This window comes from Stenella coeruleoalba, assembly GCF_951394435.1.
Source record: "Stenella coeruleoalba genome assembly, chromosome: 18".
NCBI classification, from domain to species: Eukaryota; Metazoa; Chordata; class Mammalia; order Artiodactyla; family Delphinidae; genus Stenella; species Stenella coeruleoalba.
In genome coordinates this window covers 12,419,618-12,445,980 of record NC_137164.1, presented here as the reverse complement: position 1 = coordinate 12,445,980, position 26,363 = coordinate 12,419,618, and the positions used below count along the sequence as shown (strand labels likewise).

Here is a 26,363-nt window from a genome sequence, read left to right as displayed (position 1 = left end):
AAGCGCAGTGTACAAAGAAGTGTATCTTGAATGTGTTATTTTCATTCCTTTAGCACAAATAAATCATTTGGTTTCACTTCAAAGTGGAAAAAAAAAAATCCCATGTGTGGGAGGACACGTGGTTGTTGTGTAATCCCATGTGACACGACAGACACGGAGTCATGGACCCATCGCCCAGACAGACCCTCCCAGTGAGACTGAGCCCCTTCTTGATCCACAGAGGAGGAAATGAGGGGCCCCGGAGAGACCACAGGACTCGCCCGAGATCACACAGTTGATCCATGACAGCAATACGCAATTTTCTTACAAAAGTGAGAATTTAACCACAAAAAACTTTAGAAAATTACCCTTATCTGCCAAGTGAGTTTATCTTTTAACTGTGACTTACATCCTTCTAAATGCAGCTCAGTGATCATCTTTGGAACCCTTCCAGAACCCCGCAGGTTGGACCAAGGGCTCTTCCTGCTATACCACCTCCTGCCTCTCTCTTCCATAGCTTTTGTTATATTTTGGAGAAATCATCTGGTCGTGTTTTTGTGTATGAATCCTCCATGTACATTCATCTTTATAGTTTATTTTGTTTCATTCTTCTTTGTGCTTTATAGGAATGGAGTAATGACCAGCATGAGTAACACCACCCCCCTTCCTATTTTTGTGAGTTTTACAATGACCCCCCCCCCAGGGGGTGCTCTGTGCTAATTATTACGGTGAGCCCTGGCCAGTGGTGTTTTCAGAACATCATGCTAGGTTAGAGCACATAGTCTACAGGAACCTAAATTATCTGAGGATGGAAAGCCATTCCGAACCAGGTGGACACGACTGAACAAACGGGCAAGGTGGGGGCCCTACACTGTCGCTGTCAGTGTGATGACCGGCTGACGATAAACAGGGACCCTTTGTTCTACTAGTGGCTAAAACATTATAGGAATGTTTGATACTATGTATAAAATAGACAACTGATGGGAACATACCAGATAGCACAGGGAACTCTACCTAATGCACTGTGGTGACCTAAATGGGAGGGAAGTCCAGAAGGGAGGGGATATCTGTATCTGTATCTATGGCTGATTCATTTTGTTGTGCAGTGGAGGCTAGCACAACGTTGTAAAGCAACCATGCGCCAATAAAAATTAATAATAATAGTAATAAACATTATAGTAATGAGAATGGGAGGATAACCTTTGTGAACCTTAAACCGCACCCCTGGACAAATAATAACTATTAACATTGATGAGAACCGGAAGCCTTAGTGTCAGTGAGATTCCAAGTTTGATGCTTTTTTTTTTTTTACATTTAGTTTTTCTATTAAAAAATATATCAAACAAGTGTAGAGAATCATATTTTGAACATCTGTGGATCCAGTCAGCTTTACTAAACCTTAACTTTTTTTTACAGGACCTAAATATATGCATTTGTAATTTACTTTGTGTTTTTATTAAAATTTTTTATTAAAGTATATTTGATTTACAATATTGTGTTAGTTTCAGGTATACAGCAAAGTGATTCACTTATACATATATATATGCACACTATATATATTACTTTATGTGTACTATGTATATTTTCCAGATTCTTTTCCAGTATAGGTTTTAACAAGATATTAAATTTAATTCCTTAAGACTGTAACTTTTTTTTTTTTCTTTTTGCGGTACGCGGACCTCCCACTGTTGTGGCCTCTCCCGTTGTGGAGCACAGGCTCTGGACGCGCAGGCTCAGCGGCCATGGCTCACGGGCCCAGCCGCTCCGCGGCATGCGGGATCTTCCCAGACCGGGGCACGAACCTGTGTCCCCTGCATCGGCAGGCGGACTCTCAACCACTGCGCCACCAGGGAAGCCCAAGACTGTAACTTTTTGATATTTTGTGTTCTTTTCCTTCCCTATCCAGTGGTCACTATTACAAATTTGACTTATTACTCTGAGATTCTAAATTTGACTCTCTGGGGCCTCCCCAACGCAAGGGCTCTGTGTAATGGGACAGGAGCTGTGTCTTGTAGCAGTAAAATCATAGTTCAGGAGCCACGGTGAGGCTCATAAAGATTTGAAATGTGGCAGAGAGATCAAACTGCAGGGCCAGGGTTCCCAGATCCCAGATTCTTGACTAGTTAAGAGTTCCCCAGGGGACGAGGAGGGACAGTGGCCCCTGAAAGTCACTCATCAGGGTGAACCTCAAACAGACATGGTTTGAGGAAATGTATGGTTTAGGGATAATGCTTTTCAAACATTTTTTGACTGTAACCCACAACAACACACAAACTTTGCTTGGTGACCCTCGACACATGCACATGTACACACACAAACACACACTCACACACAGACACACACAGAACACCTACCTCTGAATGAAACATTTAAATGGAATAATGCCTTTTCTTTCTTTGTCAGCTGCCCTGCAATATGGTCTACTTTGTTGTTTTTACAAAAGCTATGTGTTCCAGTAAGTTGATTTCCCAGGCCATTAATAGATAGGAACCCACAGTTAAAACGACAGCAGCAGCAGCAAACCCTGGTTTAGAGAACTGTGATTTGTTTCATGGAGCAAAAGTTTTTTAAAACGTATATTTCGTTTAACTCTGCTGAACATCTTTATAAATAGCTGTTTTCTACTGCTGACCTGAGTTTACAGATTTATGCCACAATTTACTAATAACAAATCCTATGTAAAACTAAGCAGAATTCAAAGCTCTTTGGGGGTTCAGATTATTCTGTGTTGTGTTCCTTCTCCTCTTTAGAGCTCCTGACCCTCTTCAACCATTGCTTTAATGCAGCCTGTCTCGATTAAGTAAACAGAGCTTGAACACAGTGTCTTAACTATATTTTATAAATTCATGATTGTTAAGCCACAAAATCAACCTTTCCAAATAAAACTGAGTGTAAGTCAAACTGCCAAGAGAAAAAGAACAGCTATCAAGCGCTTAACGTCTCCTTTTCTTTACGTTTCTCCATACAGTGCTAACTAAAGTCTATACAAGGAATAAAGCGATGTATGTGTTGCTTCGTATTTATAGCATGTCACCAATTTTTGTGTAACGACCATCTTCTTCACAGAGCTGCCTGATGGCTATCACAAGAGCAGGCGTTGTGATAGCGCCTTTGTTCAAGATGTGCATGTAATTGTACTCAGAAAGGTGCAGCTTTCCCCCCAGGGAAGCAAAGGAGAAAATTATGTTTAATTCATATTAAATGAGCTATTGTTGGAGATTCTGAGCTAGATTGATTCCAAGATGCTAAAATGAGTCAGCTTTCTCCAAAATATTACCAGCAGCTACTTTAAACATTAACAAGGGAGCTGGTTTCTAAAATCTGGAAGAAGGAGAGAGTTTTGTTTAAGCCAGCTATTTCACAGAAGAGGAAATGCAGTTCTACCTCAGGAAATTTAAATGGGACTGTTGAATAACTGGGAAAGAATGTCTCCTTTGGATGAGAGGGCAAAGAAGAATTCAGCTGATTTTCAGGGAGAATAACAAATGTGACAGCAGTACTTTTTTGTGTACGTGTTTATGTATGTGACTATGTGTAACTTCTAGAACTTTCTGGTCTTATGACCCCTTTCTATTTTTTTTTTTAAAGATTTATTTATTTAGGCTGTGCTGGGTCTTTGTTGTGGCACGAGGGATCTTAGTTGCGGCATGCATGTGAGATCTAGTTCCCCTACCAGGGATCAAACCTGGGCCCCCTGCATTGGGAGTGCAGAGTCTTACCCACTGGACCATAAGGGAAGTCCCATAACCCTTTCTACTTTTAAGAATTATTGAGAACTCCAAAGAACCTTTGCTGATGTGGCTCATATCTTTTTTTTTTTTTTACCATTTTAGTAATTAAAACTGAGAAGCTTATAAAATTTACTGACTCCTTAAAGACAACAATAAACTCATTATATAGTAACATAAACTTTTTTTTGAAAAAACTAGATTTTACCCCCAAATAGTGAAAAGAGTGCTATTGTTTTATATTTCTGCACATCTGTTTAATGCCTGGTTTACTATACGACACTTGGATTCTCACATCTTCTCCTGAATACAGTCTGTTGTGATCTGTTGTTTGGGTCGAAGTACATGGGGAAAATCTAGCGCACACAGATGTGTAGTTGGAAAAGAGAGGGCTTCACAGCCCACTGAAAGGGACTCTGGGACTCCCAGGGGTCCTTGGGTCACATTTTGAGAACCACTATCCTATAAAGTAGTTTGGAAGAATATATGAGTGGTGAGATGATCAGTGGTCCTAATTTTTTATTTTTCATTTTTATATCTTTTGTACAGTGAAGATGGATCACTTGTGCAAACTATAAATTCGAAAAGAAGAGGCATGAGCATGTTGAGAAAAGACCCTAGAAACCCAAGCAGAGACATTTATACTTGGGAAACCATGGAGCCACTGTAATTTCTCAAGTAGGAAAATGGCATGTTAAAAATTGTATTTGGTAGTACATGGATTAGAATTGGAAGAGAGGAGCTCCTTCAGAGGTGTTGCAGTGATCAAGGTGGGTGGTGCGGTGGGGCAGGGCTCAGATATGCGGAAATGGAAAGAAAGCTTCAAAATCTGAAAGACATTTCGAAGGCAGAATTACCAAGGCTTGGATATAGGGAATAAAGGAGAGGGAAGAGTCAAAGGTGACTGAGAGTTTTCAAGTCTAGAACATTTGAAGAATATTTTCCCTCTTACATCCAACTTTTAACCTTTTCTGAAAATTATCCTGATTAAGTTCACTGAAGTCTTATTTTGTGTTTTTCAGAGTTGGCCAGCCCATCCCAGGGCTTAGGAGAAAGTCAACCCCCTTTCCAGCCCGCATTGGTCACAGTTACTTCCAGAAGAAAGGGAAGACCTATGACCTCCCTGGAGAGTTGGTACCTATGACATCCCGGGAGGCGTCCTTGCTCACTTCACTCGGGCCCTGCAGGCAGTGAAGGGCCTTGGGTCCAGCTCCTGTTTGCACTGGACGCCTGTGGTCCCTCTCTTATGCACTCCAGCACCCCCATCAGCTCCCTCTTCTCCTTCACCAGCCCAGCAGTGAAGAGACTGCTCGGCTGGAAGCAAGGAGATGAAGAGGAAAAGTGGGCAGAGAAGGCGGTGGACTCATTAGTGAAGAAGTTAAAGAAGAAGAAAGGAGCCATGGATGAGCTGGAGAGGGCGCTCAGCTGCCCAGGGCAACCCAGCAAGTGTGTGACGATTCCCCGCTCCCTGGACGGGCGGCTGCAGGTGTCTCACCGCAAGGGTTTGCCCCACGTCATTTACTGCCGAGTGTGGCGTTGGCCCGATCTCCAGTCTCACCATGAATTGAAGCCACTGGAGTGCTGTGAGTTCCCATTTGGCTCCAAGCAGAAAGAGGTGTGCATCAACCCCTACCACTACCGCCGTGTGGAGACGCCAGGTGGGTTTCCTTCATGGTTCATTGTAAGAGGTAAGAGGGTGTGTCTCAGTTGGTGGAGAACATGGGGCACTGGCAGGAGAAGGACCCCCCCTTACCGCGAGAGAGGGAGAGAAGAGAGGGAGGTTCGATTTGCAGGAACTGATCCAAATTCTGTAGTCAGAACAATCTAGACAGAAGATATTTTCATTTCAGTATACGTGTAAGCTTTGTGTGATTTTGAAAAATGCAGTTTTATTTTGATGCATTTTGGAGTCATCATCCAGTTCTTGAAAGCTCTTAATATCGCCTCGACATGATCAACTGGAAGAAAATAAACATCCTCCTCCCCATCCCCCTTTGCTGCACTCAACTGTGCTGAGCTAAACGGGCTGCACTTTCCCCAAGCTCAAGTAAGTGGAGATATCTCCTACCTGGGTCTGAAAACAGCCAGTGAAAGAGTTGCTGGAAACCCTTCCAAGACTGAACATAGTGGCGGTTAGGGGAGATTGGTGGCTGTTCTTAAATATGGCTTTAAATATAGGAAGGTGTTGTTCCTAAAACTCTTCACACACACGTGTGTGTGTGTACCTGTATTTCACACACACACACACACACACACACACACACACACACCCCCTTTTGGAGAAGCCTGGTGTTGCTCTTCATTCCTTCACACTGGCTGTAACAATTTGACTACATTTCTCTTTGGATGGAGTGTTCCTATGGCTTGATGGATACAGTTTTTGTGGGAGCTTCCTCTCCCTGACTGGCCATCTGCCCCATTCCAGGAGACCAAAGGGCTGGCACGTGCACTCTGGGAACTGGCCCATGTCCATTACGAGGCACTTCTAGGTAGGAAGGCAGGTAGTGGGGGGAGTCCAGCCTGCCTCCTGGCCCCCTCCCAGGCTCAGTTAACCTTGCAGCCGTCCTGGCTAAGTCATGCCCAGCCTATAGCAGTCTTAGTGAGGTGACCTTTCAGGCTCCCAAATCCCACTATCATGCTGTTAAACTGTTGTCAAGGAAGTCACCTGCCTGAACGTGGATGCTTCTCACGGTCACATCACCCCGGATACAGGGTGAGACTGTGATGAGAAAGGCCCACATTCCTGGTGAATGTGGTGTGCTTTCCCCTGGACCGTGTAGGTCTTTGCTTTCTCCTCTTCTTTCCTGCTTCTCTCTGAGCTATCTTTGCCTACTTTAAAAAAATGTCATCAATGAGTTTATGACAGAAATGACTTGATTTCCCTTTTGTTTCTAAGATTTGAATTATATTAAGCATTCAGAATACATCCCATGAAAAATATTTATCAAGAAATCATTTTTCTCTTCCTGAGTAATGTAGTTATAAAATGTGTCTTGTAAGAAGTATCTTGTAAAATGTATCTGGCTTTCCTTTTGAACACTTGAAACCCTAATTTTAAAGGATTATTTCATGTTTTCATATTATGTGAGGTTCTTTCAGGAATGATAGTGTGAATGTTTTTATAGGGCAGGTAGATTTCATATCATCATATTTTAGGTTTGAGTTTCAAAAATGAAAGATGGGCAAAGATTGTATTGATTTTAAGGTAATGTTTAAGCTATACCTTTTTTTTTTCAATTCCTAACTTTGATCTTTTAATAGAAAAAGGCATATTTTACATCTAGCTTTCTGGCCGTGCTTAAAGTCAGTATTTTGAGAACAATGAAGATGCTAATGTGCACCAAGTTTGCTGGGTCCCTGATTATCATAAAGCTGAAGTTTTGCCTTTGAAATCTCTCATCTTTTGACCACCCGTTTTAGGAACCTTGAAGGCTGAATTCTGATTTTGTTTACACTCACACAACCACTTAAATAATCAATTTTAGTGCTTTTCAAACTATCTGTAGTGAAGGACCAGTTTTTAAAAAAATTTCCAATCCCTCAAATATCAGTATTTTTACAATACAAATGAATTACTAGGCAGATAAAACTTTTGAAAGACTTACAAAATACAAGCTCAATATTTTTTACTATTCATTTCAACAGATATAAAATTACTCTGTCAAGTGGCTATTAAAGTTTCTAAACACAGACTCTCAGTTTCAGTACTTGTATTTCCACGGACTGGTACCCAGCAGCTGGTAAAGTCTCACCAGTCCTCAGACCTCACTTTGTGTGCCTTGCGTCTGGTAGAAGCTGTGCAAAAATGTTTTCATGGCTCATAATGATTTTTCTTCATGCAACTGGAGGTTATTTCAGGAGTATAATTTCTCCTCCGTGTAAAATGCCCACACTCTATCAGACCACATGACTTTTGAAAAAGATACAAAAGCTTTTCTCAGCTTTGCTCTGCATTTCCTTATACGCAGTAACTCCTTCCATTATCTGCCCCCAGGGTAATGCTTAGATAGTGTGGTATTTAAAAGGTGGCATCACATTGAGACCAGTGTCTGTAAGCTCACTAGGTCATATTTGCAAGCAGCAGTTGTGATGCAGAAATAGAATTGAGTAATTAGAAATAGCTATTACTATAGATTGAATGTCTGTGTCCCCCCCCAAATTCATATGTTAAGAACCTCATGCCCAAGGTGATATTATTAAGAGGCGGGGGCTTTAGATGACTAGGTCATGAGGCTAGACCCCCATGAGTGGGATTAGTGTCCTTATAAAAGAGGCCCCAGAGAGACCCCATTCCCTTCCTACTGTGTGAGGACACAGTGAGAAGAAGCCAGCCTGCAACCCAGAAGAGGGCTCTCCCCAGAACCTGACCAGGCTGTACCCCTGTCTTGGACTGCCCAGCCTCTGGAACTGTGAGAAATAAATTTCTGTTGTTTATAAGCTTCCCAGTCTATGGTATACCTGCTATAGCAGCCCTAAGGGGCTAAGACAGCTGTGTTTTGAGTGAAAGTATTTACAAATATGATCAGTGCAAACCTAAGGTAAACTGAGCTTGTCAGGCTGAATTACAACCAGGATGATACCATCAGTTTTCCTTACAAATCTTCACTGCCTTTGGTTTTACCCAGATGATAGAAATACATTATCAAGATATTTGCCTCAATAAAGAAAAATGCATCCTTTCTTTTCTTTTGGTGCCTCAGACCTGCAGGCCACGGTGGAGTGAAAGTCTCTGCATTCAGATATGAGGGAGTCTGTTTATCAATGTTAAGAATACACCGTAGATATCTTACCTTAGAACTGAAGTCACAGTGAGTATCTGAATTCTTCATCCAAAAGAGAAAAATGAGTGTTTATTTGACCTTTGTTAACACTGTGATCAAGAAGCATCACTGGAAAAGAAGTCATATGTCATTTACTATGTCAGCCCCTCACTTTCAGAGTATTCATGAGGCAAGGCATTTTTGTATGCCTGTATATTCATGGATTACATAAAAGGAAATTGAATGGCTTATCATCCAGGTTATTTTTGCACGGTGATGTTGAGTATTTGTTCTATCATGTCATAAGGCATATACAAATACTGGCTTTTGAAGGAGGAAGAAATCATTGTTTCTCTGCCACCCTCATATCTGTAGTGGTTTCACTTAAAACTTTTCATCTACCTGTTGGAGTTTATATTCTACCTGTAGAACTGAAAATTATTGCTTGTTAAGAAGAGATAAGTGTACGATAGTGGGTAAATGGTGGACTTCGTGATGGATGTTATTGTATTGTAATTGTTGTCTGTTTACTCCAAAACATTTACTTTCTATGAAAGTTTTTATTGATACTTGCATGTGATAACAAACCCATAGTGTGATTTGAAACAAGTGCTACCTCAGCCATCTCCAGAAGCAAGCTCTTTGAATCATTCTGGCTTGGTTCCTTTGCTAGTTCTCTCCATTATTACTAAAAAAATATGAAGATAACTCTAGATAATATACATGTTTCCAAATTTATCACTTTTAGCTAATTTCATTGACTCTAACATAAAAGATGAAGATTTAGCTAATTTATATTACCTTTTTCCTTTCTTCCTCTTCTCAACCTATATTTTGGTTTCTATTATATTATTATATAAGTTAATGTAATATTAATTATATTATTCTTTTGGCTATTCTATTTGTTTCCATTGTGGGATTTGGGGGTAAGAATTATTCCCCCTTAGAAGAGCATTGATCCATTGCCTTCTACTGTCCAGCATCGGTGATGGGAAGTAATAAATCAGTTTCTCATGTCCTTGTAGGTGACTTTGAGGTGATCTTCTGGGAGCTTTTAGAATATTCAGTTTGTCCTTAGGTGTTTGAAATTCAAGATGGTATGACTAGGTCTGGATCTTTTTTCATTAATTAGGCTGTATACTCTGTGGCTCTTTTCAATCTGATGACATAGATCCTTCTTTAGCTCCGAGACGTTTTTGCCTATTATTTCTTTGATCACTTCGTCCCTCTGTTTTCCCTGCTTCTCTTTCTGGAACTTATGCTGGTGCCAGGTCACCCCTCAACAATACTTCATGGAATAGCTTATTTCTGCCAAGCCTTGGGACACTTTAGAAGTCAGTAGGAGCTAGGAATGCCTGGACAATGCTTGCCCTTGAGAATTGCATCTGTTCCTGTTTTTGTATAGAATCAGGAGCGAATTGTTCTTTTTAAAGTATGGAACCCAGAAGGAAACATACTAAAATGAACAGACTTTATCTATAAGTTCTCTGTTACTGCTTATCTTCTACTTATTCACTTTTGTTACTACTCACTGTTCATCTTTTACTTTATAACTTTTAGTTACCTTTAAGCCTTTCTGCTAAAGGCAAGTAGAATGTTTTTACTTAAGCAGCCGTACGGAGCCTAAAAATTTAGGCTGGTCATCTAAGTAATTCACTGTGGTTTCTGAAGTAAAAGTATTCTGGGCATGACTTGGGGTTTCATTGTGAGCAATAGAAACCGATTTTGCACTAAACAAACAAACAAACAAAAAACCGCTTTATTGGCAGAATCAAAGGAAGCAGTGAACAGTCAGGTCTCCAGAAGGCCAGGTAATAGGGCAGCTCTGGTCATTTCTGCGATGGGAATGAGTAGGCAATTTTTAGAGCGCTGATATCAGAACGATTCTCTGCTAAACTTTTCGTTAATTGGCTGCGAGGAGAGAAACCATTGCTTCAGCTTGATTCCCAAGCTGTCTTTTGAGGGGGAGATGGGACCTTCGTGGACAATGTCACGATGAGCACACAGAATGGTGGACAGGTAGTTCCCAAAGGAAAAACAGGAGTTTGTCACCCAAAAATGGATAGACGAAGAGCAGCCCGCCTCCACTCTCCTTTGGGCGGGTGAGCCGAGGTTCTAACATACCGGTTCCTTCCTCCCCCCAGTTCTGCCTCCCGTGCTCGTGCCCAGACACAGCGAGTATAACCCGCAGCTGAGCCTCCTGGCCAAGTTCCGCAGCGCGTCCCTGCACAGCGAGCCGCTCATGCCGCACAACGCCACCTACCCCGACTCCTTCCAGCAGCCTCCGTGCCCGGCCTTCCCTCCGTCGCCCGGGCCCCCGTTCCCGCAGTCCCCGTGCACAGCCGGCTACCCTCACTCCCCGGGAAGCCCTTCCGAGCCGGAGAGCCCCTTCCAGCACTCAGGTCAGTGAAAGCCGCGGTCTCCCGGGATACGAGTACCCTACACGGTTGTGTAGGCGGGGCCATCGTAAAAACCAGCGCTGCCACTTGCAGTTCACACAGCAGTTTCCTGCGGGCCGTTGGACCCTGCCCACCCTCTAACCAGATCAGGACTCTACCCATTTTGGAGCAGTTATCAATTTCTTTCTTTTTTTAAAAAAATTTTATTGGGGTATAATTGATTTACAGTGTTGTGTTAGTTTCAGTTGTACAGCAAAGTGAATCAGTTATACATGTACATATATCCAGTCTTTTTTTAGATTCTTTTCCCATATAGGCCATTCCAGAGTACGGAGTAGCATTCCCTGTGCTATACAGGAGGTTACCTATTTTATATATAGTAGTGTGTATATGTCAATCCCAATCTTCCAATTTATCCAGTGGCATCAAGTACATTCACACTGTTGTGCAACCATCACCACGGTCTATTTCCAAAATTTTTTCATCACCCCAAACAGAAACTCTGTGCCTGTTAAGCAGTAGGTCCCCATTACGTCTTCCTCTAGCCCCTGGTAAGCTTTTATCTACTTTCTGCCTCTGTGGATTTGCCTATTCTAGGTACCTTATATAAATGGAACCGTACAATATTTGTGGGGATTTTTGTGTCTGACTTATTTCACTTAGCACGGTGTTTTTCACAGTCCATCCACATTGTAGCAGTATCGGTTACTCCATTTTTGTAACTGAACAATAGTCCGTTGTATGGATATACCACATTTTAAAAATATCCATTCATTGGGTGATGGATATTTGGGTTGTTTCTACCTTCGGCTCTTGTGAGTAATGTTGCTATGAACATTGATGTTCAAGTATTTGTTCGAGTCCCTGCTTTTACTTCCTTTGGGTACATACCTAGGAATGGAACTGATGGGTCATATGAACTCTACGTTCAGCCCCTTAATTTTGTAGATAGATTGACTCAAGGACTTACAAAAGGGTCCCCTTTATAACTTTTGCACCAGGGTCATAGTTCATTTTCTCTTAGGGAAATGCCTTATCACTGGCACTGCGGTGTGGTCCATGGACCACGTGCATTAGAATCATCAGCAATGCCTGTTAAAACCTGCATGGCTGCATCCAGCCACTGATCTACTGACTCACAATTTCGGGGGGTGGGCCCAGGAATCTGCATTTTAACAGGTTCCACTGACGATTTTTATGCCCACTTAAGTGTGAGAACTACTTGGATGGACAATTCAGTTCAACAAAAGCAGTGGAGTTAATGCCATTGAACTCCACTGCTAACATAACAAGACCACTCTGAACCGACATGAGGAATGTGAACAGAAGGAATCATTTGTTCTGAGGTCCTTGATAAAGAGTTTACTTTCTGCCTCAGGAGTTTTTATTGTCTTGAATTAATTTCTGATAACATGTTATCAACTGAATGCATACCATTTGCCTAATTATGATCATCTGATCATAAAACTGATATCTGGGGAGAGGAGCCCTTCTTAGCATGCCTTGGGCACAAGCTTATAATCAGGTTTCAGCCATTCTGTGTTTTGGAGGCCATATTTTGAACTGTGTTGAGTCAGAGTTTCCCTTTGGCCATTGTACAATCCATGGCACCAGAGGAACTGAAAATTAAATTCACTTCAAAGAAGGTTTAGCGTTCTCTGTTTTGAAAGCCAGGTAACAGACTATAGAGAAAAGCTAGGAGAATAGCTCCTAGATTTGAAGGTCCCATCATGAAGTCATTTGAACCCAATAATAACTCATAAGTCAGAGGGACAGCGAATCAACCCTCTAGTGAGGGCCTCAGGACAACCAGTTTCTCCTGGAGGACTGTCCCAGTGTCACCGTAGAATGGCCCCCTTACATTAGTGGTCTCTCTGTAGCAGTGACACTGTCCACCAAAGCCAGGAGTTTAGCGGCAGAAAGGGTTGACTCAAGCTGTCCTTGTGTAGTCTATCAGTTTGATGTTCCTTTGTTTTACTGCTTTCTTTTAGTTGACACACCACCCCCACCTTATAATGCCGCCGAAGCCCCAGGGACCCAGAATGCCTGACCTATAGATGCCACAGCTGAGAGTCACTTAGTACTGTCAGTGCCTAACAGAGGTCACTTGGCAGATGAACAGCCAAATGTAGCTGTTCTCCAAGAGTACTTCCTATTACCACCTCCCTTCTGGGAAACAAAGAAAAAAGCAAAAGAAAACAAAACGTGCCAGCCTGCTGTTTCATAAGTGTTGTCAGGGGCAGATAGCATGGTTTCACATTTTGACTTTGGCATTCCTCAGTCCCATAGAGTGAATGTTTTGTGTGTTATCCTGGTTAGTAGAACAAGTAAATTTTAAATTTTAACCGAACATTTACGAGTCTGTAGTTCTGGATGTTTTAGTATGGAATTAGGTATTTAAGAAGTAAGTAATTTTGTCCCGTTTGTGTTTCTTTACTATAATAAGTTTATAGTAGTGTCTTTCATTTGGCTTAGAGGAGTGCTCTTCAAAATATGTATATAGCTTTTACATAATTTTATTTGTGTCCTGTAATAGGCTAGATAAATATTGCTCCACTTTAATGTTCATACAGACCACGTGGTGATCTTGTAGAAATGCAGATTTTGATTCCCTAGATCTGGGGTGCTTTCCAAGAATCTGCATTCCTAACAAGCTCCCAGGTGATGCAGTGGCTGCAGTTCCAGGAACCACGCCGAGCAGGGAGGGTCAAAGCGCTTTACTATCTAAAGTATCTCAGAGGGAATTCTTTCATAAGTGAAGGTCCATTTGGAAATCAAATAATAACCCCCTAATTTATCTGTTTTGTGAGGTCATATTTTAGTGCATATAGGAACACACTCTAGACACAAGAATTACTAGAATATTCAAAGAAAAGAAAGATACTATAATCAATAGAAAGGCAGAGAAAGAGTGTGAGGGGCGAAGAAAAAAACCCGCCAAATTTGGGTTAGTGGCAACTTAACTTTGAAAAATTTGGGGTGAAAACATAACATTCATGGATTTCCTAATGAAATAGACCTCTCCCTTTAAAATATTTTTATGTAATTATCCCATATGTACACAAAGGAGAATGTGAGTCTATGTGGACATTGTTTTTTCTTTCTTAAATAAAATCCTATGCAGTGTTTTTGGTTTGATTTTTACATATTCGAACAAATTTTTTTCAGCTTTAGGTCGTTAGAAAAGGGTACTCGTTGCCACGGGGATTCAGTTTGGCACTGCAACAGTAAGATGCTGTCGTCTGTAAAGATGAGGTGACCTGGCAGCTTCCTTTTAGCTGTGTTTCCTTTCGGGGGGATGAAGTTTACATGGATCCACTCATATCGCTGTTGCCTGGCCCCTCAATTCTAGTAAACATGTTTACAAAGCCTCCATCCATGGGAGAATCACAAGGACGGTGGCCCCTGTGCACAGGTACGTGGACCAGATGAGCTACCTGCCAACAGCTTCCATGGAAGAGGCAGGTTTGTAAAGATCACACAGCAGCCTCCTGGGTCTTGCAGCCGACTTTCTGGTGAACAGCGGTAACCGCAGTTTCCTGGTGGAGTCGTGAGCTGGGAGGCACGAGCGTGGCGGTAGTGATGTCCTGTCTGGTCCGTTTTCTTTCAGATTTTCGGCCGGTTTGCTACGAGGAGCCGCAGCACTGGTGCTCAGTCGCCTACTATGAACTGAACAACCGTGTTGGGGAGACGTTCCAGGCTTCCTCCCGAAGTGTGCTTATTGATGGATTCACAGACCCTTCAAATAACAGGAACAGATTCTGTCTCGGACTTCTTTCTAATGTAAACAGAAACTCAACGATAGAAAATACCAGAAGACACATAGGAAAGGGTAAAAGCAAATATGTAGTTCCTTCCTATATTCTTCTGAGCTAAAACGTGGAAATAGAAACAAGCCATGGATTGGCTGCATGACCTAGTGGGATGATCCCAGGGCTGGGATCTGGGAGACCATTCTGGGGATATTGTTGGGAAAAGCATGGGAGGTCTTGTAACCTTAGAGTCTGTACCTCTGAGGTCAGCACAGCATCTTCTGGGGGGTGGCGTAGGGTGGGTATTAGGAAGACGAACAAGATGATAAATATGAAAACAGGATGAAATTATTATTTTTATTCATTTATTTATTTGGCTGCATCGGGTCTTAGTTGCGGCGTGCTGGCTTCTCTCTAGCCGTGGCATGCGGGTTTTTTCTCTCTGATTTTGGCATGCAGGCTCCAGGGCACGTGGGCTCTGTAGTTGTGGCACGCAGGCTTAGTTGCCCCACGGCATGTGGGATCTTAGTTCCCCGACCAGGGATCGAACCTGCATCCCCTGCATTGGAAGGCAGATTCTTTACCACTGGACCACCAGGGAAGTCCCAGGATGATATTATTGAAGAGAAGTATTATGAATTATTTTTGAATTGCCTGAAATGCTAAATAGGATAACTTCTGAAGAAGAGGAGTTCTGGCTGGATGATTATTTATATCAGGTGAAGTTACCTTTAGAGACTGAGAAGCCAGGCAGTTTAAAAAATCGTTGAGTTATTAATGTCAGGAAGCCTTTGGTAGGTGATTGGGGTTCTCTTGTGTCCAGGCTTTGTCACAACAGCCGAATAAGCACAGGCCTCACTGGGGTCTGGCTGTGATGCTTTTGGAGCCTGTCTCATTGGCATAATCAATCCCAGCTGAGCATGAGGCCTCGTTGAGGCTTTTAAGTTCTTTTCTTTTCTATTCGAATAGTTGGCAGTATCCGAATGGTGCCTGGTTGTCCACTATTCTACTCTGGAATCACAGGTGTAAAGAACCTTCAGAGTCATTTGATCTTTTCTCTCCCCATCTATCACTTATACCACCTTGGGAAGTAGCCACAAGCCTTTTATTTCAAATTTCCAGGGGAGATTCATTATTTCACTTATGATGCTTCCTGTATTCTTCCTAACGTACGTCCTAAATGTCTCCTGTTGTAAACCTACAGACCATTGACTAGAGACAGGCTGAGTTCCTTCTCTGATGTTGACTCTTAATGGCAAAAGTTACTTTCTGTTTATTTTATCCTGTATCTTTCCATAGTAGCTTTGAGGTGGCTTACAAGAAACCTTTACAGTGAAATGATAAATGAAAAATAGAAAATCAGGAGCTGGGGGTGCGTGGGAGAGAAGAATACAGGTATGTCATCTCCAAGAGTTACCATTGTAATTGTAACCATTGTGATTGTGATTAAACTTTTCCTCTGGAGGTCAGAAAAAGGAAACTTAATCTGTAATGTAACTTTTATCCCAAAGGAGGAAACACAGTCATTCCTCAAAGGAAGTAATATTTTGACTGAAATCTTAAATATCTCAGGTATGGTTTTACTTTTAAATGATTTTTATAAGAATCTTTAGGTGAAATCTAAAGGTAGAACGTTAAAACGTAATGTTGTAGAGCTGTTTGCTAAAGGGCTTCACAGATTGGTCTGCATATTAGACTTCTACTTATGCCACTTGATCTAAAAATATAATTAAAATATGCAAGGACTGTTAAATACCTTCTGGGAAACTTTCTGCAAGTAGTTTGTTCAAGGTGCTGCTGATGTGGATGGACAGATGTGGAGGGTTGGTGTCATGTTAGTAACTGAGAGATAATCCACAGGGTCAAAAAAAACACATAGGAGCAAGAGCCAGGACTGGTGACCTGTTAGAAAAACCAGCAAACCTAGAAAATGCTCACCTGGATGGAAGGGCACTCCACCCTCAACATGGTCCCCAAGGCAAAGGCACAATTTTCTCAGAAAGCTGCTTTGGAATTGTCCTAATGTGAAAAGATAATTTTTTTAAGGGGCTACAAGCCATGCCATAAAGCATGGCATGGAATATTTCAAAGCACGAGCTATTGGTTTCTGTGAGGTCAGGGGGCTCTCTCTCAGGGGCCCCCATGGATTATCTGGTTCTGAGCTGCGTGGCTTCCTGGAGCACCAGCCTGAGTAAGTTTGCAGCCAAATGCACCTTGAGGTTAGTGAATGAGTTAACGTGTTCTGTGGAGCTAGTTGCTAGAGACAGTCAGACTTCACAGCTATGCATTCATCTCGCAAATATTTATTGAGCATTTAATCTTAGCCAGACGGTTCTGCCACTAGGGATGTAGCAGTGGGAAACAAACAAGACAAAACAAAAATCCCTGGCTTCGTGGATTACCTACAACTAAGGAAAGACAAACAAGAAATAATACACGCGCACGCACACACACGTCAAATGATAATTGTCCAGAGAAAAACAAAGGATGGGAAGGGAATGGGGAGGGTAGCCAGGGCAGGCTTCCTAAGGAGGTGACATTTGAGCCGAGAGCTCAAGAGGGAATCGACAGTGTCGGTAGCAGCGGGGAAAGCTTTCCAAGCAAAGGGAAACAGCAGGTACAAAGGCCCTGAAGCCTGCCTGGCATAGTGAGGAATAGCAGGGATGCCACAGTGAATGGAACCGTGAGCAAGGGAGTGAGGAAGTCATAGAAGAGGAGACAGGACCAGGTCTCAGGGCCTAGAAGCCATGGAGAGTGCTTTAACTTTGCCTGTGTGACATAGGAAGATGGAGTTAAGTTGGAGTTTATAGATCTGAGTTTTCACTTCAGAAGGATCCCCTGGCTGTTATATCGAGATGAGACTGTAGGCGGGGGTGGGGGGTGGGGGGGAGGCGGGCAAGGGTGGAAGGTATCTACCAAAAAAAAATCTTTTTATTATGGTTAATTATGGGCCATTTCTCCCCTCAGTAGTTATCAGTTGCTTTGAGGTCACTTCCGGTTTGTGTTCCTTGCCACTTAAGTTAGGGAAGATGGCTGGTCCTCTAAAGGAAGTTCATGCCACCACCGGTCAGCAGTGCATGTACTTTGAGTTGTTTTCTGTGGCGGTGATGGTTTATGCTGACTCACCCATGCTCTTTCATCCTGCTTTCCATCTAATGCAATGCACTGTGAGGCAGCAGGCTTGGTACCAAGCCTTTAGTTGTGTCCTTACAACAGCAACAAATCTATTACTTTGACCTCTCCAGCCAAGTGCTTTAAATAGCCGTAGGCTAGTTAGCACTAGAATAGCCCGGGCTGCTGCTTCAGTGTCAGAGGCAGGGCTTCAAAGAACCTGGAAGGGTGCATTCTACATGAAGTCTGTCCATATTCTTCCTTGAAGACCAGGCAGACCACTTGAACCCTTTCAAATGACTGATAGCTGCCCCCACTGATTTTCCCTAATGTGTGTGAGGCACCCTGGCAGACTCTTACTCATATTATTTTTATTGTCACCCTACAAGTTAGGATTTCTTAGTCCCGTTTTATGGATGAGGCAATGGAAGCTCAGAGAATTCAGCAGCGTACCCATGGTCCCACGAGTGATGTGGGTTTGCACCCATGGCTCTGTCTGTAAGGTCCCGTCGCTCCCTTCTGCTGGAGGGGAGGGACCCTGCTGCTTTTTCATCTCGGCACCCCTCTTAGTTCAGCACTTGAGGAGTTGAATCTTTCGATATGGAATGAAAATACTTACTATATGCTGCAGGCATGATATGTCAGAATCACCTCTGAGATCTTGAAATAAGGCCCTCATAGTACTAAAGTGACGAAATTTTACAATGATTTACTTTAAAAATGTAAATCAGAGAAGATTTTGTGTTTTCCCCACAAGAATATTCTAGAAAAGGAGTACCTCACTGAGTTACACAGAGCTCCATCGGAGGATTATAAGGATCTTTACAGAAAAAAAGATGAAGAACTGCTGACATATCATACCTATCTGTGACTGCGCAAAATAAAGCAAAGGTTATTTCCTGATGTTTTGGGAGTGATGGAATAGCCAATTTGGATCACTGGAGTATAAAACGTGCCTGCTTTCTTAGAGGGGCTTTTAGGATGGCCCCGATTTCCAAATAATGAGGAAAACCGCAGTTTTGAATGGACTGCATGGACATATGTGTGCTGCTCTCAAGGTCATTGAGGTTGGATTATATTTCTTAGAAATGCACAACTTAACATAATCCTAATCAATAGCACTGTCATTTCTGAGCACCTACGATTTGTGCTGTAACTGAAGTCAGAGCTGTTGACCTTGGTAATGAGCCTGTGCCGGGTTCTTGGTGTGAAAGGACACTTGGAGCAGGACAGGCAGGTTTCTCCTTTGCAGCTGCAGACATGCGTGTGTCCTGGCTGCTGGCTGTTCTTTCTCTCATGGGAGAAGGAGTGGGTGATTATAATTCCTGAGGCATTAGTCCCAGGGATTGAACTTACTGAGGCAAACCAAGACCTTCCCTGAACATAATTATCATAGATTCCAAATCACTGAATTGCTTTTGGAATTAGTTTTTCACCTTTTAATGCATCTTTATTTTCTTGCACGTCTCAGCTTGTTCTGTAGAATCCTAGTAATGCTTCCATGTTTTATGAAAGGAATTATCCTGAGGCAAGGGTTTGGTTTGTCAGTTCCTTAGAAGGAGGGTCTGCACCTCAGGGTGATTTTTTTTTTTTAATAAATTTATTTATTTTTGGCTGCATTGGGTCTTCCTTGCTGTGTGCGGGCTTTCTCTAGTTGCAGCGAGCGGGGGCTACTCTTCGTTGTGGTGCGCGGGCTTCTCATTGTGGTGGCTTCTCTTTCTTGCCAAGCATGGGCTCTAAGCGCGCAGGCTTCAGTAGTTGTAGCTTGCGGGCTCTAGAGCGCAGGCTCAGTAGTTGTGGCGCACGGGCTTAGTTGCTCCGCATGTGGGATCTTCCCAGACCAGGGCTCGAACCTGTGTCCCCTGCATTGGCAGGCGGATTCTTAACTACTGCATCACTAGGGAAGTGCTCAGGGTGATTTTTGGATTGCTTCTTTCCCAATGGATTTAGTTTCCCAGTCTCAAAATGTCCTTTCCATTCTGCCTTTGAATGTGTATAAGGTTTCTCATCCCGGAAAAAGCAAATCCTAAAAAATTTAACACAGAATGTCATACTGTTGCAGTTATTACACAGGGCATTGCAGAATACTTCATATCATGAGAAAATGTTCACACTATTTTTTTTTTTTTTTTTTTTTTTTTTTTGCGGTACGCGGGCCTCTCACTGCTGTGGCCTCTCCCGTTGCGGAGCACAGGCTCTGGACGCGCAGGCTCAGCGGCCATGGCTCACGGGCCCAGCCGCTCCGCAGCATGTGGGATCTTCCCGGACCGGGGCACGAACCCGTGTCTCCTGCATCGGCAGGCGGACTCTCAACCATGCGCCACCAGGGAAGCCCCACACTATTTTAATATGTGAAAAAAGTTTATAAAAGATCCTGTAGAGGATGATCCTAATTTTGTTTAAAATGTGCACATAAAAGACTGAAAGGTATGTGACAAATATTAGCTTTGAGTATTTCTGGGCTGTGGATTTGTGGCTGATCTTTATTCTTTGCATCTCTGTATTTTATAAATTTCCTCTAGTGGGTTTTGTTGCTCCTGTGAAGATGGGGTGGGACCGGGCATGTCCAGGCATGCTGGGGTCACTGAAGTAGTGGTGAGAGAGAAAGCATCACGGTTCACCCACCCTGGCAGAGTCGCCGAGTGTGTGAGTGCACAGTGGGCATTCAGTGTAGGTCAGTTGGGACCAAAGCTGCTTGTTCATCATATTGTCCAGAGAGACTTAAAGTCTTCAAGTATAGCTTTAGGGAACTGACTTTGCTACCAGCCCAGAAGTGTCTTTGTGTGAATTGGAAGGAACCCATTTCTCAAGAGAAGTTACTGCCATCTGCTGGAGGAGTCTTCTAATAACTGTACAAATCTCGGAAGACTGAGGCACACCCTGGGTTTGTGCAGTGCACAGCTGCAGGCACTGTCCTGGGCGGGCCCACCTCCATCCTCTGGACCAAAGCCCTGGTGTAGATCTGGAAATCTTTACTTTTATATTATTTTTCAATCATACATTAAAAAAAATTATTTTGGAAAATTTCAAGCTTACACAAAAGTAGAGTCATGTAACAAATTTTCATATGACCATCTCCAGCTTCAATAATGAGTCACATTCTGTACCGTTCTTTTCCCCTGTCCCATCACAGTATTTTTACAAGAGTATTTTGAAGCAAATCTCAGACCTCGTATCCTTTCTCCCATATATTTAAGTATATGTCTAACTACATAAGGAATTTCTGAAAGTATCATCATTAATCACCCTCAGAAATATGCACTTTCTTCAAGCTCCAGAGGGTCCTGACAGTCACCCAGATTTTAAAATAGTTGTGCATCTTTGATGGGGAGTAAAGACTGGTGAGGCCCTTTGCCTATGGGTTTCTCTGAAATCTTGATCTTACCTTAGATGGCCTGGACTCAAAAGAATGTCACCCTGCATTTCATAGAGTTTCTAAGTCAGTATGATTACACTTCTTCGCAGCGACTAGTTGGATAATTCACTTGTATTTCAATAAATAGTGCATTTTTAATGGGAAAAAAATAAAATAAAATAGTTGTGCAGAAGAGAGGGCAGCAAAGCCAAGGGGGATATCAATTACAAACTCCAGGGAAGGTGTTGAGTTTGTGCTCATAAGTTCAGGGTGTTTTCCAAGCAGAGTGGAGAGGCATCAGGGTTCTCAGAGCTGGGCTGTGGGGTGATGAGATCTACTTTCTGCAGGGATATCCTTTCCCCACCCCCACTCCCACTCCGGAGGGGATTCATGCATATTCCTTCCACTTTGGGACATCCCCCTCTGACTGTTAGTGGGTTCCACAGCATTGGAACCCACTCACAAGCCTAGCTGAGCCGCTATCCTCCCCACCTCCCCTCCATCATCTCTGTCATTCAAGGCTGCAGAAGATGCCAGAAGGGACCGACCTGCAGCCTGACTCAGCAGATCCAAATCAAGCCCACAGAGTCCTAATTAACCACCACCCAGGACTCCAGACTCCCTAATCTCCTACAGGGTGGGTGCAGGCACACACAGATGGAAAACTCAGAGGAAGAAAGATGCAGCCCCGGAAGAGAGGTCGTCCGAGGTGTGGGTGCAACTTGCCCGAGGACCCCATCGCCTGGCTTCTCTCTCGTCTCAGGTAGCGCCTTCTTTGGGCGTTTACCCTCACTGCTCACTGTTCTCTATGGCGATCTAGCATCTCACACATGTGGTTTGAAGCCACTCTTCTGGCCTGTCAAATGGATGCAAATAAAATCCCTTGCTTACTTGACTCCTTCGATGCTGCTGTCTCTAGCCCAAATCCAGCCTCCTTTGCAGTGGGGTTGAACTCCCCCCGGTCCCGGTACTGAGGCCGGCCTGGGCTTCTGCGGGTGCATCCCGTCGGCTCTGCCCCCTCTTCTCGCTCAGGATGCTAAACTACTGCCTCCTTGTTCGGTCTCTTCTCTGCTTTCCATGCTCTGCCAGCATGTCTGTGGCTGCGGATAAGACTTTAACAGGACTGAAAATCCTCCCCTAAATAAACACCAGAGTCAGATGACAAAAATCTGTGCTCCTTATTAGGTTCTGGGAGGATTATATATTTGAAGGTCATTCAATTCAAAGACGTACTAAACACTTAGCAGCCTCATGTTCTGGCTCTCTTACCACCTGCTCGCTCTCACTTTGAAAAAACTCACAGCTACCCCAGAGGCAGGCCTTCCCCCTGGGAGTTTTTAAAGGAAGTCTGCTTGGATTTGCCCCTGCCTCACCTCCAACATGTCGCTGCAGCCAAGTAACTGTGTCCCAGCTAATTAGGACAGTCCTTCTGCCTTCTCCTCACGGCCAGGGCCACGAGGTGTCAGACCCCAGGCCATTCAGGGGAAAGAATGATGGAGATGAGGAAGAAAAGGGAGAGGAAGGCTGAGCAGAGGAGGGGAGCTGCTCTGATCTAGGTGCTGAGAGGGGAGCCTTGGCCTGAATATCAAGAGCTGTGCTTCATCATTGTGACCCTGGGTCCATTTCTTCAGACTGTGTTGGAGTCTATGGTTGGGATACATAATACTGAAAACCACTCTTCCCTAAAACTGTATCAACGGAAAGGAGATGGGAAAAGGAAGCCATAAAGCTGGCGGGAAGTATAATGCAGAAGTGCCTCCATTGCTGCGGCTGTGTCCGGAATGTTTCCTAGATGCCGAGTTACGCACACCAGGGTCTGAGAACCCCTGCAGGTCAATTCTATTACTTTTAAATGTTTTTTTATTTTTAAAAGATCCAAAATCTATCTCTGTAAGTACATTCAGGATCATTTCTACAAACCCCTTGCCACTGCACAGTGATTGTATCTACAATCATGTTGACACTTCGTGCTGGACCATTTTGTTCCTGCTAAAAGGTTGGGGAACAATTGTTCTAGTCTTTAATACTCACTAGACTAGAACATCTTCATCTCATCTAACCCCAGTCCCTTGTTATAAATTGACGTGGAATCTTAAACCCAGACGTTTGGAGGGAAAGCAACAACTGAAATTTACTTTGAGCAGCAGCCTTCTCAGGATGCTTTGCCTTTCAGCTCTAAGAATGTGAGATAAAGTAGCATAAACTACATTTTGATTGTGTTTTTATATTTTATCTGATAACGTGGCACAAAGTTCACTGTTTGTAGGTAAAAAGAGGCATTGTTTCTGTGACCTATGACTGTAGGTGATTAGCTTTAAAATAAAATGGGTGTCTTTGAGGTATTTATTAAGAGAAATGGATTTATAATTGTTGGTGAAATAAAATTTAAACTTCATTTATTGTTCCCTCTGAAGTAGGTTTAGTGTATGCACCTAAGTATTACCATGGCACTGTGTCCAGTTCTTTTTTTTTTTTTTGATGTGTTCTGCATTATGTATTTATTTCGCATCTAATATTATGAGATCTTCCTTTTGGAAGGAACAAGCGTGAGATTGAGCAAGTGATGGGAGTAGGACACGAGAGCCTACTCCTGTGCTCTTGGTGCTGATCGTAAACCTGGGTTGCAGTCCACTTTTTTTTTTTTTTTTTTTTTTTTTGCAGTCCACTTTTAAATGGACTCATGAAAAAAATATCGATGATAATTAAAGCAAGTCAGCCTTTGGGGCACGTGTGGTACTAATCAATGATTGGTGATATTAAAATTAACCTCACAGTTGATAGTCACATCTCTTGAGGTTACAGAGGTTGATGAGAAGGGAAGGGTGATAAATCCAAGGGAAAGTCGGTGCTGGTGTTGGAAGACTGTTTTTGCCTCGTAGGCGTGCATCTGTACTACGTTGGGGGAGAGGTTTATGCCGAGTGCGTGAGTGACAGCAGCATCTTTGTGCAGAGCCGGAACTGCAACTATCAGCACGGCTTTCACCCGGCCACCGTCTGCAAGATCCCCAGCGGCTGCAGCCTCAAGATCTTCAACAACCAGCTGTTCGCTCAGCTGCTTGCCCAGTCTGTCCATCACGGATTTGAAGTCGTTTATGAGTTGACTAAGATGTGCACCATCCGGATGAGTTTTGTCAAGGTAAGGAGTGCTTTCTTCCCAATTGTAAGATGAAAAATAAAAGCAAAAGCACTCTTTGGTTGATGTGGCAGTTAGACAGCCAGGGTAAGTAGACAACAGTTTGCCGGGGGGCGGCAGTCTCTTTAATTGTTTTTTTTTTGTTTTTTTTAAGGTAAATACAAATTTAATTTAAATTTTTATTATAAATTTTACAGTAAAACGAACAATATCCTACAAGTCAAAATTCTACCTACAGGTAATAGCAAGAGTAGGGAAACTACAGAGTCCAAATTTTACCAAACAATGTACAACTTTCCTGATCAGCAGCTTAACTGGGAAAAGCATGAGCTCTGTAAGCAAACAGATTTCAAATCAAATCCCTGCTCCCCTAACTAACAACTGATCAAACAAGGTAGCTATGCTATCTTTTTTTTTAAACATCTTTATTGGAGTATAATTGCCTTACAACGGTGTGTTAGTTTCTGCTGTACAACAAAGTGAATCAGCTATACGTATACATATATCCCCATATCCCCTCCCTCTTGAGTCTCCCTCCCACCCTCCCTATCCCACCCCTCTAGGTGGTCACACAGCACTGAGCTGATCTCCCTGTGCTATGCGGCTGCTTCCTACTAGCTATCTATTTTACATTTGGTAGTGTACATATGTTAGTTGTTTTTTGGAAGAGCTCCTCCATGAGTATGAAATCTCTTGTTTAGCAATTTTAAGAAAATTCTTAAGCATATTACTTTTGGAGGAAAACCAAGATAAGATAGTTACCTGATTTTTTTTAACACATAAGATAAAGTGACAATAATTGTATAGAACTTAATGCTACAGAGATTCTTCCATCCCTCAAACTGCTGACCACCTATGGTCACTGCTGACCACCTATGGTCACTCAGTTAATGTTGAATTTACCTGAATCAAATAAGACACTCTCCTTACTCTTACAAAGCATACAGGCAAATGGAGCAGTCATATTTATAAATAAGCTACAAAACAGAACTGACTCTAATACAAGATAGTATGAATTAAGTGCTGTTTATAAAGGTATAAACAAATTGGAATAGAAACATTATGGGGCTTGTGATTAATTCTGAGACAGCAGTAGATGTTCTGTTTATGAATATTTGTTGAATTTATCAAATTAGATCTTACTAAAATTGATGTGAAGGTTGGAGAACGGAGGAAAAGTTACTTAGCGGGAAGGAAAAAAATGGATTTGCACGTTGAAGCTAAAGACCTCACTTTCATTGTCTGCTATTTCATCCCTCGCAAAGCACTTGCAAATAATTCTAATATTTCCAAATCTGAGCTTGTTTATCAAACTGAGTATATGTTTTCCCATTGTCATATATTCATCCAAGGAATCAGTATGGCTTGTTGCAGGTTTTTTCAAAGTAAAATTTATTTATTAATCCTTTAAAATTATCTTGAAAAGTGTGTCCTGTTTTTCTATACTTCTTTTTAAAATTTTATTTATTTATTTATTTTTGGCTGTGTTGGGTCTTTGTTGCTGCAGGCTTTCTCTAGTTGCGGCGAGCAGGGCTTTCTCTAGTTGCGGCGAGCAGGGCTACTCTTCGTTGTGGTGCGCGGGCTTCTCATTGCGGTGGCTTCTCTTGTTGCAGAGCACGGCTCTAGGTGCACGGGTTTCAGTAGTTGTGGCACGCGGGCTCAGTAGTTGGGGCTTGCGAGCTCTAGAGCGCAGGCTCAGTAGTTGTGGTGCATGGGCTTAGTTGCTCTGCAGCATGTGGGATCTTTTCAGACCAGGGCTCGAACCCATGGTGTCCCCTGCATTGGCAGGAGGATTCTTAACCACTGCACCACTAGGGAAGTCCACTGTGTCTTTATTGTATATATAATTTTAGTAATTATTTAAAAAATAAGAATAGAGTTTCCAATTGAAAAACTGACTTCTTGAATCCATTTCTTTCATGGTGACAAAGCAGTTTTATTCAAATTTACTGTTAAGCTTTAAAAGTATTTTCACACGGTCAGGCAATTAAATACCTGAAAATCTTTTCAAACGTTCTGATGCTTCAGAGCCAGCAGAGGGCGTTAAATTGCCATTAACGAACAACCATTTGACTTGCGGTTACTTTTGTCTAGGCCTGTGTTTTTCAAATTAGGATGAAATGCCAATATCTCAGACGTAATTATT

General features: G+C 42.6%; 1 protein-coding gene across 3 annotated transcripts in view; it reads left to right on the top strand.

The window, feature by feature from the left end:
* SMAD9 (SMAD family member 9) overlaps positions 1 to 26,363 on the top strand; it is a 63,972-nt gene that overhangs the window by 32,710 nt on the left and 4,899 nt on the right. The window contains exons 1-5 of one of the 3 annotated variants that reach the window (XM_079903374.1): positions 3,254 to 5,365; positions 10,612 to 10,869; positions 12,858 to 12,908; positions 14,402 to 14,698; positions 23,964 to 24,220. In XM_079903374.1, the coding sequence (XP_079759500.1) occupies positions 4,954 to 5,365; positions 10,612 to 10,869; positions 12,858 to 12,908; positions 14,402 to 14,698; positions 23,964 to 24,220 (1,275 nt within the window). In that variant the 5' untranslated portion in view covers positions 3,254 to 4,953. Of the gene's footprint in view, positions 1 to 3,253; positions 5,366 to 10,611; positions 10,870 to 12,857; positions 12,909 to 14,401; positions 14,699 to 23,963; positions 24,221 to 26,363 lie in introns of those variants that run through there. The other 2 variants (XM_079903372.1, XM_079903373.1) reach the window with 2 other exon arrangements.